The sequence below is a fragment of the Plasmodium berghei genome, assembly GCF_900002375.2.
Source record: "Plasmodium berghei ANKA genome assembly, chromosome: 8".
NCBI classification, from domain to species: Eukaryota; Apicomplexa; class Aconoidasida; order Haemosporida; family Plasmodiidae; genus Plasmodium; species Plasmodium berghei.
The window spans coordinates 701598-721952 of NC_036166.2; the positions used below are offsets into that span (position 1 = coordinate 701598).

General features: G+C 21.0%; 6 protein-coding genes across 6 annotated transcripts; 2 read left to right on the forward strand and 4 right to left on the reverse strand.

The window, feature by feature from the left end:
• Positions 1-303: 303 nt before the first annotated feature.
• PBANKA_0817300 (conserved Plasmodium protein, unknown function) lies at positions 304-1945 on the reverse strand (the record flags this gene model as incomplete). The annotated part of the gene is made up of 7 exons (XM_034564338.1): positions 304-422; positions 598-725; positions 832-921; positions 1021-1217; positions 1336-1431; positions 1594-1704; positions 1847-1945. The coding sequence occupies 7 exons, from the start codon at positions 1943-1945 to the stop codon at positions 304-306; spliced, it is 840 nt and encodes a 279-aa protein (XP_034421145.1).
• Positions 1946-3783: 1838 nt separating this feature from the next.
• On the forward strand, positions 3784-9441 carry PBANKA_0817400 (conserved Plasmodium protein, unknown function; the record flags this gene model as incomplete). The annotated part of the gene is made up of 1 exon (XM_034564339.1): positions 3784-9441. The coding sequence occupies one exon, from the start codon at positions 3784-3786 to the stop codon at positions 9439-9441; it is 5658 nt and encodes a 1885-aa protein (XP_034421146.1).
• A 588-nt stretch (positions 9442-10029) lies between these two features.
• Positions 10030-11798, reverse strand: PBANKA_0817500 (ubiquitin fusion degradation protein 1, putative; the record flags this gene model as incomplete). Its single annotated transcript, XM_034564340.1, has 9 exons — positions 10030-10109; positions 10192-10303; positions 10402-10504; positions 10606-10699; positions 10775-10904; positions 11010-11077; positions 11206-11311; positions 11410-11555; positions 11750-11798. The coding sequence occupies 9 exons, from the start codon at positions 11796-11798 to the stop codon at positions 10030-10032; spliced, it is 888 nt and encodes a 295-aa protein (XP_034421147.1).
• A 641-nt stretch (positions 11799-12439) lies between these two features.
• On the reverse strand, positions 12440-13102 carry PBANKA_0817600 (methyltransferase, putative; the record flags this gene model as incomplete). Its single annotated transcript, XM_034564342.1, has 1 exon — positions 12440-13102. The coding sequence occupies one exon, from the start codon at positions 13100-13102 to the stop codon at positions 12440-12442; it is 663 nt and encodes a 220-aa protein (XP_034421148.1).
• A 1382-nt stretch (positions 13103-14484) lies between these two features.
• On the reverse strand, positions 14485-15519 carry PBANKA_0817700 (RNA-binding protein musashi, putative; the record flags this gene model as incomplete). The annotated part of the gene is made up of 1 exon (XM_034564343.1): positions 14485-15519. One exon carries the CDS (start codon positions 15517-15519, stop codon positions 14485-14487), a length of 1035 nt encoding a protein of 344 aa, XP_034421149.1.
• A 4491-nt stretch (positions 15520-20010) lies between these two features.
• Positions 20011-20157, forward strand: PBANKA_0817800 (conserved Plasmodium protein, unknown function; the record flags this gene model as incomplete). The annotated part of the gene is made up of 1 exon (XM_034564344.1): positions 20011-20157. One exon carries the CDS (start codon positions 20011-20013, stop codon positions 20155-20157), a length of 147 nt encoding a protein of 48 aa, XP_034421150.1.
• Between the last annotated feature and the right edge of the window lie 198 nt (positions 20158-20355).

Consider the following 20355-nt stretch of genomic DNA (forward strand, 5'->3'; position numbering starts at 1 on the left):
TTTCTATTATCACACACTGTATTTTTGTAAACTCCCAAAATTCATGCCTGTTGTATTTTTTTATTTTATTTTTTTTTGAAAATTTGTTATTTTTTAAAACAATTCCTAGGTTGTAAATAAGTTTATATTTTTTATTTAGCATATTATAATTTTGTATCATATTCACAAATTTGGGGTATAATTGTTTGGATGTTGTTTCAGAAAATTGAACGATCACCCTTTCATGTTGATATTTTTATTTTATTTTTTTACTCTTTTACTTTTTATTATTGTATAAAATATATTTTTTTTTAAATCCACTATCTAATTATTCATCTTTATGTTATTCACAATCATATAATAAATATCTTCATAATTATTCGTTCCAAATAAATTTTTAAGTTGGTCTTCATTTATGTTATCTTCGTGAAACATATTGTGGACTATAAAAATGGTGGACGAGGAAAAAAAAAAAATTGCACCATATATTGTATATATATAGTAAATATTGGTAATAAGAAAATAAAAATTAAGTAGTGTAAACTAGCAAAAATGTTGTGTGTGCATATATAAATGCAAAAATAGTTGCTTTTTTTTATTTTATTTTATTTTTAGTACGATAGTTTGTTATTTCGGCAGGACTTATCAATGTATCGTTAAATACGGCGTTGCGAAATGTGGGCTTTTGTTTTCTTTCCCAAGGCAGTACTTCCAATTCGCACACACATTTTAAAATAGTTTTATCCCTATAAAAAAAAGTAAATAAAAAAAGGAGATACAACGAAAATGTTAAAAAGTCGCATATGTATATACATGTTTGTCACATAAAATATATTTCATAATTTTTTTTACCGTTTTATAAACAAAATTATAATAAAATGTGAAAAGAAATCACCCATCAAAATGTAATATCCTGGATATGCAAAGGTGGTTTTTCCAAACCTTCAAAATGGAAAAAAAAAAATATATACGCAGATATTTAAAATTCAAATATATATACATGTGTATAATTTTATCTGTATAATATTCTTTTTTTATTACTCGTTGTGATAGTTGAAAAAGAAAAAGGGGAAAGTAAATAGCATAAAGTTGATAATTGTTAGGCACATTATAAAGATAATCAATTTGTTGCAATACTTGACATATTTGATTGCAAAGGTTTCTGGATGTTCTTTAAAATGAGTATATATTAATACACCCTTAACTAAGAACATATTTATAATAGTTATTATGAAAACCTAATGAACAATAAATGTGGATATATACATATATTACGTGGATATACTAATATAGAGTAAATGCATATTATATATCAGGATAATAAGACATTTGGTTCTTTATTTCTGTATATATTACTATTAATAAATAATTCTTCAAAAAGAAAACGGGCTCACATAACATTGCTGCTGTATTTTCTTGAAAGTGGTTTGCTTTTTTTGGAATAGCGTATGCCTATATGTGTAAATAAAAATTTTGATAATGAGGGGAAGGCATAAAAATTATTTCCGAAATTTTCCCAAATCTTTATTTCGTTTAACATTTATGAAAACACGCATATATATATCTATGCATAATATACATTGCTAGTTTTTATTCGAAAAACATTTTCTCTACCCTTTTACTGGAACATATTTGACTCTCGAATTTATTCCATGTTATATATTTTCCTTTGTTATATGGAGCGACAAAGTGTATTCCATACATAGTCTCAAAATTGGATTTACCCTTAAAATTTTGAAAGAAAAAAAAGAAATATATGTATTATAATGTGATGCCTATAAAACCATAGTTAAGCACATTAATTTAAATATGGAATGTCATATTATCACAGTAGTTTATTATATATATATTCTAAAAATTTAATTACCACAAATAAGGGCAGCATCAACGAAATTAATATATATGCACCAAGGGAACATAAAGATATTAAAATTCGTATCCAACTATTAAACTTATATGGATCCATCGTTTTGCATATTTTTTAACATCACGTACATTTATGAGATTTCACATAAATTAATAAATAAATAACTATAAATATACATATGTATATCCATTTATACATTTGCATGTACACCCATATTAAACATTTTTGTATGTGTAAAAAAATTTATTTGGACATGAAAAAAAATGAATAAAATTTTTTTTTTTTATATTTAACAATATATGCCTCCTAAAAAATTATATTATTCCATAATTATACAATTGTTTTATTTTTTATTTTATTATTATTTATTATATTTGTTTACCCCCCAATTTTTAATTTTACAACATGAATATTTTAATTAAAATAGACAATTAATTATTAAATAAAAAATAGAACATTTATGGAAATATTTTTTTCATTTGAAAAATAACCACGTTGTTTATACAACAAAAATGCACGACGTTGAAATTGTTCAAAATTAATAGATATAACTACATGTGTACACATTTATTTTTTTTTTACTGTTTATATTAAAAGGAGAATATATATAGACAAACATAAAAGATATATAATGTTTTCGGAAACCCTAATATTTATAATATATATTTTTTTTTTATAAATTATTTTTTCCTATGTATAATAAAGATAGAAAGCAGATATTTATTTTTCTAAATTACACTTTTATTATCTTATATATTTTTATGGTGAATATTAAAAAAAAAATGGAACAAAACATATAAAAATCAAATAAAATGATAATAAGAATAATTTCGAAATATTTTTTTTCATTATATTTTTATACCTTTACATATAGTTACAATATTATTCCCAATAAAATATAAACTTATGGAAATTTGAAGAAATGTCATGTTAAAATTATTCCTAATTTATGGTCACATAGACGATTAATTATTCATAAGTATGTTCAATAAATACCCAAATGAAATGAAAAAAGAAAACCTCAAAAAAACTTTTGCAACAACGGTATGAGCATTTTATATTTTACTTGATGGTTGTAAGGCACAATTTACTGTTACTATAAATAAAATATTAATATGAATTATAACTATAATGGTTAATAATCATCACTTATTTTTAACATATATCAATAATTAAACTTGTTATAAAAAAAGGAATATATACGCACATACAATATGCATATTTGCATATGCTAGCTATGTCTATGCATGCTCGTATGTATGTAAAAAAATGGATATATAGCTAAATAAAGAATTTTATATAAATTGTGAATAATTTTATTTTGTATAACATACAAGGGTAATAACTTTCCTTGAAGTTATTTATAAAACTTTATTAATATTATTTTTTCTCTACAAAAAAAAACAATAAATAAGACATCATTTTAATTATTAATTTTTTATGATTTATTTTACAAATATAATTTTCTGTATACACATGCAAATGTTGTAATGTTACCATAATCATTGTGTTGTGAAAAAATTATTGTAATAAAAACTTACAAAGTTAGCATATATGAGAAAAAATGTGAAATATTATTGTGATTTTGTATATTTAAAATAAAATTCCTAATATAAAATGATATAATTCAAGGGAAAAAAATGTTGCACATATATATGAGCAAAAATATTGTATAATTCGTGCATATGTATAGATTATGTTTTTATATATTTTTTTGAGAGAAATATTAAAAAATTAAATACAGTATGACATAAAAAAATTGATAATAATAATTAAAAAAAATATTTTTGCAAATCCTTGATAATATTATAGAAAAATATATTTTAATTTATCCCTAGGCCGAAAAGAAACGAAAGAAAAGGGGAAAGAGAAAAAAAAAATTTTTTTCTCTCCTCAATTTATAAAAAAAAGAAAAAAAGCGAGCTTGGCTTAATAAAATGACAAAATTGAAAAATGGAATATTTTGTTTACCAGATAAAAAGTGGTATAAGAATGTCGAAGTCAAAAATAGTAAAACAGCAAAAAAATATATTTACAAATGTATAGATATAAGGAAAATAGAAAAACAGTATAAATCAAAAAAGTTGGAGAATTATTACACATACATAAATTTATATGAACAAATTTTATTGAAATATTGTTATAAAAATGAAGGAAATGAAACCACAAATAAAAGTGATCTTAATTTTTCAAGTAAAGAAAATAACAACGATGGGATACATATAGAACAAAAAAACATTAAAAAAAAAATAAGACCTTTATTTGATGGTTATTCTGTAACAAGTATATATGTTTTTGAAAGCCTAATTTTCCTTGCTTTGTCAGGTGGAATTATTAACATTTTTGATAAAAATTTTAACTTAATTTTGCAAAGAAAACTGGATAATTTTAACATTAAAAATATATCGGCAAATAAAAAAGAAAACACAATATGCTTTGTTGGGAGTTCGGATGATATACACATTCTTTATTTAGACGAAATAAGCAATCCAAAAGAGGAAAATGACATACATGTTTGGGATAAAAAAATAAAAAACAATATTAATGACATTTCCATAGTTGATGTAGAGTATATAGCCAATACAACAATTTCTAAATTTGGCACAGAATTTGATAATACCGTCATACAATTCAATAAACAGCTTTATCAGAATTTAAATAAAAATGAAAAAATATTTGTGGATGGTTTTGTTCATAATAATATAGTTAGATATAATATCAACAGATTAAACAATTGTGTAATTAACCCTCATTTTGATAATTATGAAAATAATAATTTATGTATATTATCCTCAAATACAACGGTATCAGTTTTATATGTCTATGGATTTTATATAAACAATACCGTTTTATTTAAAGATAAAAATATTTATAATATTTATTGGTATAATTCGTATATTTTTATTTGCAAACATGATTCGGTTTATATTATTAACTTTTTTTGTAAAACCAAAATTGTGCATATGATTTTGTCATATTCATCGTATTCTTTCGAGAGTATAAGAACTATACCTTCATTTTATGAGAAAGAAAAAGTGGATGAAATAAAAATTGGAAAAATTGAAAAAGAACGTTTTAATTATCCTATTTTTATTTGTGAAGCAGAAAAAGAAATCTATGTAATAGGGCGAGAAAAAAATATTAAAGTTTTAAAATTGGGAAAAAAAAATCAAGCAGAAGAAGTAAAAGTTATATACGATTTTTTTCTGACTAATTATATAATTAATATGTATATTTTTTACAATAAAAATATGAGCATGCTATTAGGTGATCAAAAATATTATATATCTATAATAACACGTATAAATCAAAATTTAACAAAATCGAAAAATAAAAAAAAGTGGAATAATACTTCATTTGGTCATATTATATTAACAAGCAATAATTATATAGTCTATAAAAATAATATAAATATTAAAAGTGGGGATAGTAAATGTGTGTATATGATTAAAAATAAGATGAATGATAACCGAGAAAAATATATTTGTAGCAAAATTCATGGAAATACTAAACTAATTGAAGAAAGTAAACAAATAAATGACGAAAAATGTGTAGACCATCATCATAATAAATTAAAATATATAGAAGAGCATAGTTTCATTGACACTGCCTCTATAAATGACATTACTGTTAATAATTGTGGAACATTTTCAATTTTCCAATACTGCAAATATAGCAACTGCCATAAAAGAAAGGATAAAAAGAAAGGGGTAAATAACGAAGGAAATTTCTGCCTATATATTTATCACAATAATAATGCAATTTCAAATAATTTTGATTTATATGAAAATAATAGCAATAGTAAGAATGAAATGTGTAATTTTTTAATGGGTTTTAGAGAAAAAAATATTATGGAAATATTCACATATTTATTAGAAGAAAAAAGAAAAAATATATTTACAATTTTAAATAAGCTTAAAAAGGAAGAAATAAAAAGATCCAATAATGAATTAACTAATTTTATCGTACAAATAATTTATTTGTGTTTAAAATATGGAAAATGTTATTTGGCTGCAAAAATATTTATTAAATTAAATGAATATTTTTATAATAAACAAAAAGTAACTTATGACATTATTGTGCTTTTCTTTTTTTTTAATAAATTGCACATTTTGTCAAAGTTTTACACCAAACTTAAGCGTCACGAAAGAGAAAAAGTAAAAAAAAAAAAATATATATATAAATATATTTATTTATGTAAAACAGAAAATAATTATACTATTATACAATTACCAAACATATTGGGAAATAGGTGTAGAAGGAATAATTATAAAAAAAAAAAAAAAATTAAGAGTATAGTGTACGTTATTTATCATGCAATGCGTATTATTAAAAAAAATAAATTGAAAAGGAAAAATGAAAAAGATAAGAGAAAAAAAAAAAAAAAAAATATATATTATTTTTTTAATACAAAAAATATATTTAATAAATTTTTAATTCTATTATTATTAAATGATGTTTATGAGTTCAATAAAATATATAAATGTTCCCCTAGTCATTATTTAAATATTTTTAAATTAAGTAAATATATTATATCCTATCTTAGAAATAATATAGGCTATTTAAAAAAAAATATATTAAACCGATTTAATTTGTTTGACCTTACATCATTGTTGAGTAGGTACAATATAAAAACTGAAGAGGAGAAAAATAATAAAGTAAAGAATACGAAAATAAAAAATAACGATACCATACATTCTACTAGTTATAATAATAATTTTTATGATAAAAATAAAAAGAATAGTAAACTAGGTCAATATTACAACTATAAATCCAAAAGTCAAAATTTCAATTCTGAAAATTTTTCTTTAGTATCTTGGAAAAAAAAAAAAAAATTCGAAAAAAAAATACTTTTAGATATTCTTCTAAATATACTTTTTAAATGTAATTATTCTTATCCAATCGAACTATTATTATGTAGAACTCAAGAAAAAAAAAAAAAAAATATATGCAAAGTTAATGATAAACATACATTTATTAATCATAATTTTAGTAACATAAACTGTGGGTATGAGATTGAAAAAGATACAAGCAAGCATCTTTGTCAAAAAAACCAAGGGAATGAACATAATTCAACAAGAAAATATATGCATAAAATATCCAAAGATCGGATAACGAAAAAAAAAAAAAATAATATTATAACAAACTCAAATAGTAATATAATCTCGAACGATTTTCCACTTTCTAGGGATACTTTTATTACATGCACAGAGGAAATACCATATTTGTATGATAAGTCTGAGCATAATGATAAAAATAATAAAAACAAAAACAATAGTAGTATTTTCATAAATATGAACTACACAAAATTCCGCGAAAAGTATTATAAAGGAGAAAATGTAGGAAAAAAACGGAAACCTCAAATTGTTAAAATAAATGAAATTGACAAAACGAGGATACACACAGAATACACAAAATATGATGAATGTAATAAAAAAAAAAAACTGAACAAATATAATGATATAAAAAAGGAAAAAATAATTAATATGTTAATAGAAAAAAAAGATGAAACTGTATTTTATTATCTCAATCAATGTAATTGTCAATGTTTAAAAAAAATCATAAATAAAAATGCCAATAAATTGTGCCAAATTAATATAAAAAAAACTATTCCTTTATTACTCATTAAAAATATAAAAGGAAAGGGGACAGAAAATTGTGAATATTTTTTTAATCCTAATATTATTATCAAAAAATTAAAAAAAAATCCTTATTTTTTATATAGATATTTAAAAAAACTTCAAAATGTTGAATATTTAAGAATATATATCGATTTATTTATTTTTTTAATATTTATTTTTGATCCGTTATTATTAATTAAATTCCTGAATAAATATTACAAGTATATAAATTTTAAGAGGGTACATTTTTTTGCGTCTTTTTTTAATTATTTTTATCTTACCATCGAAAAAGAAAAAATAAATCTTAATTGTGATAATAATACAAATTATTCTGATAAACCATCAAAATCTGATTCATTTCAAATATACACTGAAAAAATAAACATAAAGGACGATTCTGAAAATTTCCATAAATTGTCAATAGAAGAAAACAATGTAAACGAGCCATTCAAATGGGAAAACAAAGAAGATACTATTTCTGAGTTTAAAGATATATATCAAGCAAACAAAATAGGCGAAAGACTAAACAGTTGGAAAATAAAAGAAGAATGGATGAAAAGAAAAAATAAAAAAAAATTAAAAAAATGTTTTAAAAATGAAAATATAAGTTTGTTATACAACTATTTACTTAACAATAATGTAGAAAAAAATAAATTAGTAGATTTATTTAATTTTATAAAAAAAGAATCAAAAAAAAACAAAAAATGTCCAAAAAAAATAAATCTTTTTATGCACGTAGAAGGATATATATATATAAAACTTGGATATATAAATAAAGCTATAGATATATATAGAAAATTGTGTAATTATGAAGAAGTTTATTATCTTATTAAGCACTATAATATATCGGTGCAAGAAAATATAAAAAAAGAGGTCGAGAAATTTCTACTATTGAATAGTTATAATTCTATAGAAAATAAAATAAATAATGATTATATAAATGGAAATATAAAGAGAATATATAATTCCCAAAAAGAATTAAACAATTTTAATGAAAACACAAATAACTGTACTCGTGATATTACAATTTTTAATTCAAAAAAAAATGGGGATAATATTTTTCATGAAGAAGAAATAAAAAGAAACAAAAAAAGAGGTATAATAAAAAACGAAAAAATAATTAAATTAAAAAAAAAAAAATTAAAAAGTATTAAAAATAAAACAAATGTAATTGAGTATTATATTAGTAATAGTATCGATTGTGATAATATGGACAAGGAAATTATGCATGATTTATATTCAGAAGATATAAAAAAAAAAAAAAAAAAAAAATGTAAGAATAACCAAATTGATATATTATGGAATAACGATAAAAAAAAAATGAAAAAAATTCGTGGGCAAATTTTAAAACATTTTTTACTCGATCATATGTGTAAAGAAATGAACTATAGTACACTAGTTAATATCCTTCAAGACTTATATTATAAAAATGAAATTTTAGTAAGTTATAATTCTATACTAAGCAACGATAAAATAAATATATTTAACATGTTTAATGAAGTAAAAAAAAAAGGATATATTATATATAATGGTAAAATAAGAAAAGAAATAAAAAAAAATGAATTAAAGTTGATAAACATAAATGAAGATTATCTTTTTAGCAATAATGATTATGAAAATAAACAAAAAAATATGATATTTAACGAATCGATATTACAAAGTTTAAATAAAAATAATACTTTAGATATACATAATGAAAGAACATATAACACACAACAAAATATACCGCCAAATTATTATTTTTACGATGAAATACGAAAAAAAACGAATGTTTCAGAGTTATCTTCTTTTTGTGTTGCATGCTTAAATAATATATATCATGATGCAGGTTTATTTTCAAAAAAAAAAAAAAAAAATATGGACCTGAAAAGTAGTCATAAAATTAAAAATAATATTGTCTTTTTTTTTTGTAATCATATTTATCATTTAAGATGCTTGAAAGACAATGAATTTGTATGTGAAATATGCTCATAAAGTTTTATCAATTAATCCGATATGCCCTATATAAAATCCAAGTGTATATGCTTTTTTTTATTTCTTTCCTTTTTTTTCTGGGATTCCTTACAGCATTTATTCCTATTTACACTATTTTTATTACATTTTTTGTATTTCATTTATTATAAATAATTTTTCAATTTTTTTTATTTACATTTTTGATCTGTTAAATTAATTCAATTAGTCATAAATTTGTCTACAATTTATATAATTGTTCATTTATTATATGTATTTATTTTAATTATTTTTTAATTTTTTTTTTCATTTAGCATGAAAAATGCTATTATTCATCCGCTTTGTTCTCATACTTTTTATTTTATCTTGTCTTATTTTATTTTTTGTTAACTACGCGCTAAATAAAAATTAATAAAATGTTTATTTCTTAAAAAATAAATATAAAATATGTCGATGAATAACATCCAACTAAATAAATACAGAAAGACATTTATTGGAGTTTCACTTATTTCATATATTTACTAGTTTTAGAAATAAGGTTATTCCCGAACCTTGATAAATGTGCATTGATATAATTGAATATAAATGCCTATCTGTTTTTAATTTAAAATTTTATGGATATTTTTCTTTGACAAAATCGAAAATAACATCAGAGTCTTGAATTGATGCTACTTCGACATCCTTTTTTTTTTCTGCACATAAATAAAAAAAAGAGAGAAATCAATTTTATTTAATAGTATAAGACGTTATTTCATACATTATTTTTTTAAATACCTGAATCTATTTTAACAACATCAAAATAATAATTAAAATTATTATGAAATATGCATATTGTGCTGTTCTTAGTTAAAGATGAATAATATCTAAGTTTTTCTTCCAAAATTTTCTACCAAATTAAAATGTATAAAATAAAATAATAAGTATTATATACGTACAATTTTTTATGCTATAAATAAAGCAGTAACTTATTTTTCATCATCTTACCTTTGGCTCATTTAGTTGAAAAAACTTTTTATCATGGGGTTGTAGAATGATACTAGTAGCTGTTTCAAGTTTAACAAATTTAAGTTTAACTACATCAAAACAGCTATTCAAAAATGTTCAAAATAAAATAAAGCGGAATGAATAGGAAAGACATCACATTATTTTTATACATGCAATATTATTTTGCTATTTTATTAAACATACTTTAATTGTAATGACTTCATTATATAATTTGGGAGAAATAGGAAATTTTTTTTAGCTTTAAAGTCTAGTACATTGATAAATATTCTATCCACCTCTAAAAAAATGTGTATATAAACATGTGTTTGAAAAAAAAAAAAAAATATATTCAAACTCGATTTTTCAAACTTACTATTAATATTTTTATAATTATTGGGCATATTTATTTCTGGCATTGTGATTTTATTATAAATTTCATTTTTTTTTATGTCAACTTTTTCTATCACAAAATTCCAAGGGACTTCAATATGTTTGTTTAACAACTGTGTGCAAAATAAAAATACAATTAGTGGTTATTTAAAACAATCGAAAATATCATGGTATTAAAATATAAAAATTATTAGCACTTTTTGTTTTGTTTTTTTTACTATGTCATATATAAATATTGGCAAGGATGCTTTGTCGCTATATTGAATATTGTCATGGCAAAATGTTCCTGTGTTTTTTTTTACAAAGTTTGTAAAAATTGTGTTAAAATAAAAGAAATTATGAAATATACATATATATTGCTTATTTTGTCTGATAATGTGAGTACACAAATAAATGGATCTATGCAACGCTTACCAGAAAATGGATTAAATTTATCACTTAAGGGAAGTGCAATTAAATAAAATTCATTTTTCTCTTTTCCCAAATTTAAGTTATTTATATCATTCACATAGGTTAATAGCTAGTTGAAAAAAAAAATATATTATAATAAAAAGTGGAGCATAAAAATTATTATATATGCATAGATGTAAAAGTTCATACATATTAGGGAAAACTAACCTTTGTCTTGTAAATAGCTTTAAATGTATAATTTTTTATTTTTGTTAATATATTTGAATATGGTTTAGATTTATAGAAGTTACTACTATTTGTTAGGGTATAAGAAAGCTTATTTTTATCAACATACTTTGTGTCCAGAAAAACACCTGGTTAAAAAAAAAATATTAAAAATAAAAGCATAACTAGTTTGTTAGTATATATATATAAATCTGGCTTTAATGTAATAATAATTATAAATAAATGTGTAGAGTGAAAATACAATCAAATAGTTAGGGCATTTATGGTTATATAATTTTTTTTCAACATAATATGTGAATATTTTTTCAATTTAATTATATACTTATAGTTAATAAAAACGCCAAAAGAAGTTTTAAAACAAGTTTAAACATCTTAGTATACTTATAAAAAAATTGCCCATACTTTTTTTCATATGTATTATTAGATATATGCAATTTACTTTTCTACAATTTAATATATTTGATAATAAAGTATGTATTATATCCAAACAGTTTAACGAAATGTAGAGGAAGAAAAATAAAAATATATAAAGAAAAAAAAATTTCAGATATATTCTTTAAATTAAAAGCTGTAACATGAGACATAACTAATAAATATCAGAAGAAGTCCCACTCAAATTTGGCACATGAAATAAGTCAGAAAAAAATATACACAAAATAATATCTTAGCGGGGCACTACATTTCGCTTTGTTTATCTACTTATTATTTTTTTAAGCTAGCTTTATTCTCCCAATAAAAATAAATATTCATAATGTAAACATAAACAAATGAATATTGGCATGTGAAGTTTAGGGTTCTCATAAGAATGTTTCACTTATATTGTTTATATTTTTTTTTTAGTTTTTCTTTAAAAAAAATTAAAAATAAATGCAAAATATATTTGTGCAATACACATATACATGATTTATATTTTTCACTTCGTTTTTATTTAAAAAAATAAAGAACACCAAACAATCATTCGTATGCATTATGTATGCTATATAAGAATGCTTATATTTTTTTTCCTTTTTTCCTATGAACATTTAAATATTAAAGTAGTAATTGTTTGGCCAGTTTTTCCCCCAAATGTTATGGTTTCATAGAAAATTTCATCAATAACAGATAATTGAATTTTCGAGCTATTTTTATTAAATAAATTAACAATTTCTATTAACTCTTCTTTACAGCAATTACATGAGGTTATTGAAAAAAGTGTATTTTCTGTAAAAAAAAAAGAGACTTGTCGAAAATATTCATTTTGTTTATTGTTCATAAAAAATATATCAAATGTTCCTTTATCATTTAATAGATCATATGTTCTTGCTAATTTTGAGCTAGTTGAATTTAATTTCAATCTAATATCACATATATCTAAAACCTGTAGATAAATATTATTCATGTTATTATCTTCAAAAAACGATCTAGCTAAATCAATGGCTGTTTTTGAAAAATCAAATCCATATAAATTCCCAAACCCTTTTTTATATAATTTATGTAAAAATAGTCCATTACCTGACCCTATATCAAGTATAGATATATTTTTATTTTCTTTAAAATTATTATTAATCCAATTAATTATTTTATCACAATTTTCTTCAAACCATTCTTCCAATTCTATATTTAATTCCTTGTAGTTATCCTTTTCATTTGTGTATACTTTTTCCCAGTAGCTTAATTCATGTAATTCAGACGCCATTTTATTTTTTATACATATTTTATATATTACCAATTTTGTATTATATAATAATTATTATTTGACTTATAATTGCAAACTCATTTATTTTTTATTTGCAAACATTTTGTCTCCATTTTTTTTTATTTTATTCATAAAAAAATACTTAAACCAATAAAAATATATAATATGTATGCACTAACAAATTGCGTTCTATTTTACAAGCATGCATAAATTCGTTGCGCCAGTTTTGCCCCTAATGATAAATAACAATTTTTCTCATTTTTTTTTTTTTTTTTTTTTTCAAAAAGGTATATAATTTTGTATTCGTATTTTTATCAACATACCTACCTATTTATATATTCATGATTTCTTTATATTTAACACCAATACCATATAGTATAAATGAATAAAACGGAATTATGTTTATATATACCTCCATGTAGAAATCTGTTCGTCATTTTTATATTGTTGCAACATTGAAATGGAAAATAAATATTTAGAAACTTTCATTCGGGGTTATAAACAAATTTCATATATTTAAAGATTATTTATTTCGTGGAAAATAGTGAAAAATACAACATTGCTTTTAATACAGAATAATAGTATAGAAAAAATAACACTCATATAATAATGAGGGACTTATAAATTTTTCAAATAAATATAGATAATAATTATGACAATTTTTTGTGTGTTTGATTTTTAATTAAGCAATTTTTATCTATAACTTAGTTATTTCTTCGTTTTCCTTTGGATAAATAAGAAAAGTATTTCGAATTTTCACAAAAAAATATAATACTTATGTATATATCTATGCAGAGATTGTATGGATGATTCGCAGTGATACAATTTTGACGTGGTTTTAAGTTTTATTTTATTACAAAGATATATTTAGTTATAACATGCAGTTTACAAATCATTTTTTTTTCTGACATCACTTTATAGAACATAAACATATATATGATTATAAAATAATACCTATAACCAAATTATGCACATATTCGTCATATAACCAAATTACAAAAAAAAATAATAAAATTAAAAAAAAAAAAAAAAATGATAATAATAATAAAAAAAAAAAGGTTATTATAATATAGTGAATATGGTTAAAAAAAAAAAAAAATTATGTAAAATTTAAAAATTAATATATATACATATACCTCGGAAAACTCTTTAAAAAAAAAGGATATAACTTATTATATTTATATAATAAATACTCACATATAGACTTTTACACGTAAATATATACATATACATAATTATACCTGCATGTGTGTGCATATATCACAATATATTTTGTAATAAAATATTTGAGACGCGTTTATATTTTATTTGACATCATCGTTTTATAAATCAAAAAATAATATAATAATAATATTTATGGAGGGTTATATTTATAATATTTTTTAATATCTTGGGTTATTGTAAAATGCATTAAATGAGTCTAAATTACCAGGATAGTTAAATTGATATCCATGCGGTATGTTGGAATATACATTCGGAACAAAAGAAACGGGATAATTAAAAGTATTAGGCGATTCATTTTCTCTATAATAAACTGGTGTTCTTCTGATGAAATTATTTCGATTATTTGGATTATTTTTTTGATAATAATTAAAATTTGGATTTTTTTTTATATATGCATGATTGTTTTGATATTTTTTATAATTCTGTGAAACCGCAAAATGTAGGAAAACAACCCTATTATCAATTATTCTTTCTGGTTGTTGCATAACTTTAAAAGCTTCTTTAGGTGATGAAAATGTTAAAAATCCATAACCTTTTGATTTCCCTTCATTATCATGTATTATAACACATTCTTCTAATTTTCCATATTTTTCAAAAATATTTCTTAAAGTTGTTACATTTGTTTTTTGAGATAAATTTCTTACAAATAATTTATTTTGATAATGATCTGTAAATGGGTCAGCTACTAATCGTACTTGTAAATCTTTGTTGTCTAATGTATGGCTACCTTTTAAACATTTCTGAACAGATTCTATATACTTAAATGTAACGAATCCATAACCTTTAGATCGGCCTTCCTTTTCCCTAACAATAATACCATCTTCTATTTCTCCAAACGTTTCAAAATATTTTAAAAATTGTTCATCTTTTGTACTAAATGGAATATTGCGAACCATAAGTCTTCTAGTAGATGGGGAAGAAGTAACAGCATCGTTACATCGATCCCGTATATCTTCATGTATAGATGCAGCAGTTGCAAGTATGTCAATTAATTGCTCTTTAGACAAAGGCGCTATTAGACGTCTAAGTTGCTCAACTTCAGATTCTTCATCTTTTATTTTCTTATCATTTAAATTTTGATTTTCTAATATATTATCATTGTTATCTTGTGATGCATTTAAATTTGACGAAGTATCACACTGATTAGGATCATTAATGTTGGTATTATTTACACTAAGGTTTTTTTCTTCCATTTTGCATTTATTTTGAATATACTTTTAAATCAGTTTGATGTTTTACCAGCGTGTATTTAGTGTATCTTTAAATTATTTTATATAATTTAGGGTGTTATTTTTAATTTAAATGAATATATGTATATTTTTATAATAGGCAAGCATATGAATATATCGTCTATATGTTATAATATATAGTTACAATTTCTTTTATAAATATATCAAATAAGTACTTAAATGTATATATATAATGAAAAAATATGAATTTGCCAATATAATTTTTGCCTTTAATTTGTATTATTTAGAATAAGAGCCTTATTAAATGACATACATATATATATTTGCAATTATATATATATACTTATAATATTTTTTTGTTTCTTAATCAATCTAGTTATATATAAATACATATACTATAATGATTTGTACGTATTTATTAATATGCTTATTCTAGTAATCTATAATGGGTATATCCAACATATCATATAATGTATGCACAAAATATGGGCAGAATGCCTACTTTATATGTGTGCAGTAATTTGTTATGTTTATAAAAACGAAATGTTCTCTTAAATTATAGTAATATATATTGAATTTGTATATATAAATATGTATACTGTATATATATTTTTATAATTAGACTATCAAATAAAATGATAAAACCAATTAATAACTACATTCAAAATGTTGCACATATGAATAACAAAAATAAAAGAAATTGTAACAAAATATAGAAAAAATTAATCAAAAAATAACAGAAATAAAAAAAATAACAAAATTAAAAAAAAAAAATAACAGAAATAACAAAATTAAAAAAAAATACAAAGTAATATCAGAAATTAATCAAAAAAAATAACAGAAATTAATCACAAAAATAATAGGGCGAAAAACAGCAAAGAAAACTAATTAACACAATCGTGAACTATTCTTAATATATTCATAAAACTATCATAAAATATTCTATATATACAAACATGTAAATATTATATAATCACACACGTATCTAATATATATCACAATTTATAACAAAACATCATCATAAATTAACACTATTACAAATTAGACCTTTCTTATTTTTAAAAAAGCTATTAAATAAATTATAGTATGGCCATACAATAAATTATACTTACATATTTAAATAAAAAAAAAAAAAAAAAATGTATTAGTATGAGACAATACGAAGGGCTTACATATAAAGTATATATTAACAATCAATATGTATATAATTATATCACTTTTGGCGATGAACAAAACTTATTATTTATATATTTTTTAGTGTACATTAATAACATGGGGATTATTATATATCTTTTTTCTAAGGTAAATATATGAAATCAAAAATAAGTATGAATAAATTAAAAAAGTATGGAAAGAAATTGACAAAATGTTATACATAAATATATAAGGCGGCCATCCACTCATAGGCAAAGTCTCTAAATTTACAATGATTAAAATAATGTTTAGTTAACGTTCTTAATAACAAGTATAGCATATATATATATATATATTTTTTTTTTTTGTCGTCTTTTGAATTTTATATAAGGTCAATATACAGTTATATATATCCATAGAATTTAATATCATACATATATTGAATAAATACACCATATATATACATAAGCATAAAATACATATACATAAATATATATATACAACATAAATATAATATTAAAATCGGGCAATTATATTTGTTAAAGTACGGTCCTCTCAAAAAAATATAAAGTAAAAAACGTAGGAAAGAATGAGGAAGGAAGAAATAATTATTTTTAAAAATTCAAGTAAAACAAAAAAATATACGATTACTTACAATTCCCATTGCCTTTTACATAGCAAACAACATTATATCTTTTTATACAGAACTCATAAAAGTACAAGCAACGTGCTTTTCTATATTTAACAAAAAAATGGTCAAAGAAAGAAAAAACGTAAATGGAAAACAAAATATATGTTTAAAAGTATAAAATGAAATATATTTTTTACATTAAATAATACTTATATATTAAAAAAAAATATATATATTTTTTTATCTTTTTTTATCTTTTAAAATACGCATTTCTTTTTTTTAATATATAATTATAGGTAATATATATGTAATTAATAACAACTGTGCATGTTTTTTTATTTATCCCTTTTTAAAAATACATTTGCATGTTTTTTTAAATATATAATACAAAAAAGTATACGTAAATTATGTATATATAATATATATATATTAGTGATATATACTATATATATACTATATATATAGCATATATATACTATATATATAGCACATATATATTTTTATTAGTGATATATACTATATATATTACTAATAAAAATATTATATGCATAGCATTATATATTTATATATAATTTATTTAAGTAAATAATAGATCTTTAATCTTATATAAGGCATTTAATGTACAAACTAAATTACCATATTAATTAAAAAAAAGAATGTAAACTAAAATAATTATAAACATAAATTTAATATAAAATGTGCTATATATTATCACCATGTGTATATATATATTAATTCTCTACCTCAATTTTTTTTACTGTTTCTTCTACTGTTCTTTTTGACTGCATCATAATAGTAATTGTTTTTTATATATATTTTTTCTTTTTTTGAATTAAAAAATTTCTATACCACCTCTGCATTTATGCAAATTTTGTGAAAATAAGAATTAAAAATGAAAATTAATATTTTTCTTGAAATAAATTCCCAAATAAACACAATTCGCCCCAAAATATTCGTATTACACTTATGATTCATCAATATTGTTAAACAAAATATAAAAAATCAAAATGTTTGTACACTTTTGAATTATTTATAAGGGGGAAAACTAAATATCACCCATTTATGTATATAAACATTTAAGTATTATTTAACAACATTTTTTGTGCAATTTAATTAGATAAATGTTAGGAAAAAGAAAAATGAAGAAATTCACACATAACATATGCTTCATTCTCATAAGGATTACATTTTTTTTGTGCATTTCTCTATATATAACATTTATTTCACATTATTATAAAAATATGCAACAGTATAATAGCAACATTTTGTTATGACTATTAAATGTTTATGAAAGTAATGTTTTGATAATATATATATATATATTTGTAATAAAACGACAAATATTTAACAAATAATAATATATTCCTATATTTTACCCTAATTACTTTATATATTTTTTTTCTTAAGTTTATGTTTTGGTAGTTCAAATGCTTAATTTTACGCACATAAATAAATGTTTTTATTATTTTTTTTTAAAATAATAAATAAATGGCTTTCTATATATAAGTAGTTGTATACCTACTTTAATTTCATCACGTATAAAGCTCATGTTATTTATTTAAAAAAAAATAAGCATGCTTATTTAAATGTGGGATACACAAATTACAATTACATGAAAATAATAACATTTGAAAAAATTTCAACAAATTTATCGTTGAATAAAAATCGTTTATAAGTTTTTTTCAAAAATTATGAATTCTTCGCTATTTGTAGTGTGTACTAAAAAGCAAATACAGATTTTATGCATATATATATATGTGTGTGCATCTTTGCTGAACATTGGGCATAATATAGCTTTGCCTTATTTACCTACAAATTTGTTATATCCCCAAATAAATAAAAGGGGGGAATAACAAAATAAAATAGCTTCATCTTATAATAGTACTTATAATATGGTTAAACAAAATGGTAATATTGCATAGTATACATGCTTTATATATGGAATTTACGCGATATATAGGCTAATTTTTTTGTTTTTTTATTTAAAAAGCATTAAAACGATGGAATGATAACAAATTATATATAATAAAATTCTTACTATTTATTTTAGAACAAATTATAAAGGGAGTTATATAAAAGGAAAAGTAGCTTAATTATGTATTTAAAAAAAAATATTTACTGTTATTTTTTTTTTCATGAGGTTATCAAAAAAAAATGTATAAAGAGAAGTTACGCTTTATATAATGATTATACGACACTCATAAACTATTTATTTATGATATATATATATATGTATTTATTCATTTGTGATACTTACGTATATATTATATAAATACGATTATGAAAGGCATGTGCTTAATTGATAAAGCCAAGCTTGGGGGCATTTGCGTGTACTTTTTGCATACAATATGCATTTACAAAAAAGGTATTATTTTTATGGTATATATCCTTAATAATTGGGTTTATTATACAGTAGGATTTAATTTAAGAAAAAAAAAATATAGCACAATTTTAGTAAATAAAAAGAATATAACATAAATTTTATGAGAATAAATAAAAATGTATCACCTTTTAATTTTAAACTATATAGCATAACAATTTTATGAAACAAACACATAGCAAGTGCATATATTTAATATACACAAATAAACTCATATTAAAATAAAAGCCGCAATAAATTAATATAACACATATTATACTGAGGATTTATTACTACAAAATTAAACATTTATCATATTTTAATTGCTATAATTTGTTACAATTTTTCAATTTTTTCAACTTTTTTTAAAATGTTTTTACTAAAAAACGAAAGCGAAGAATCCCCAAAGGAAATATTAATAAATGAATTGAAATATAAAATCCGCATTTTATCAGGAATTGTTTTTGTTATAAGAGCTATACCAACAATGTTAAATTTGTTTAGCTCAAAGGAATAAAATAGAAGAAAATAGCAAGGAAATGATACCCCAGAGCGCGAAATATCCAACAATGGAGAAGCAACTATGGAATATGGAAGAACATCCATATAAAATTATATAAGTTTTTTAAAATAATAATTAGTAGGAATAATACAACTTAAAATTTACATAATGTATACTACACTACAAATGCTTATATATATAAGCATGTGCTGA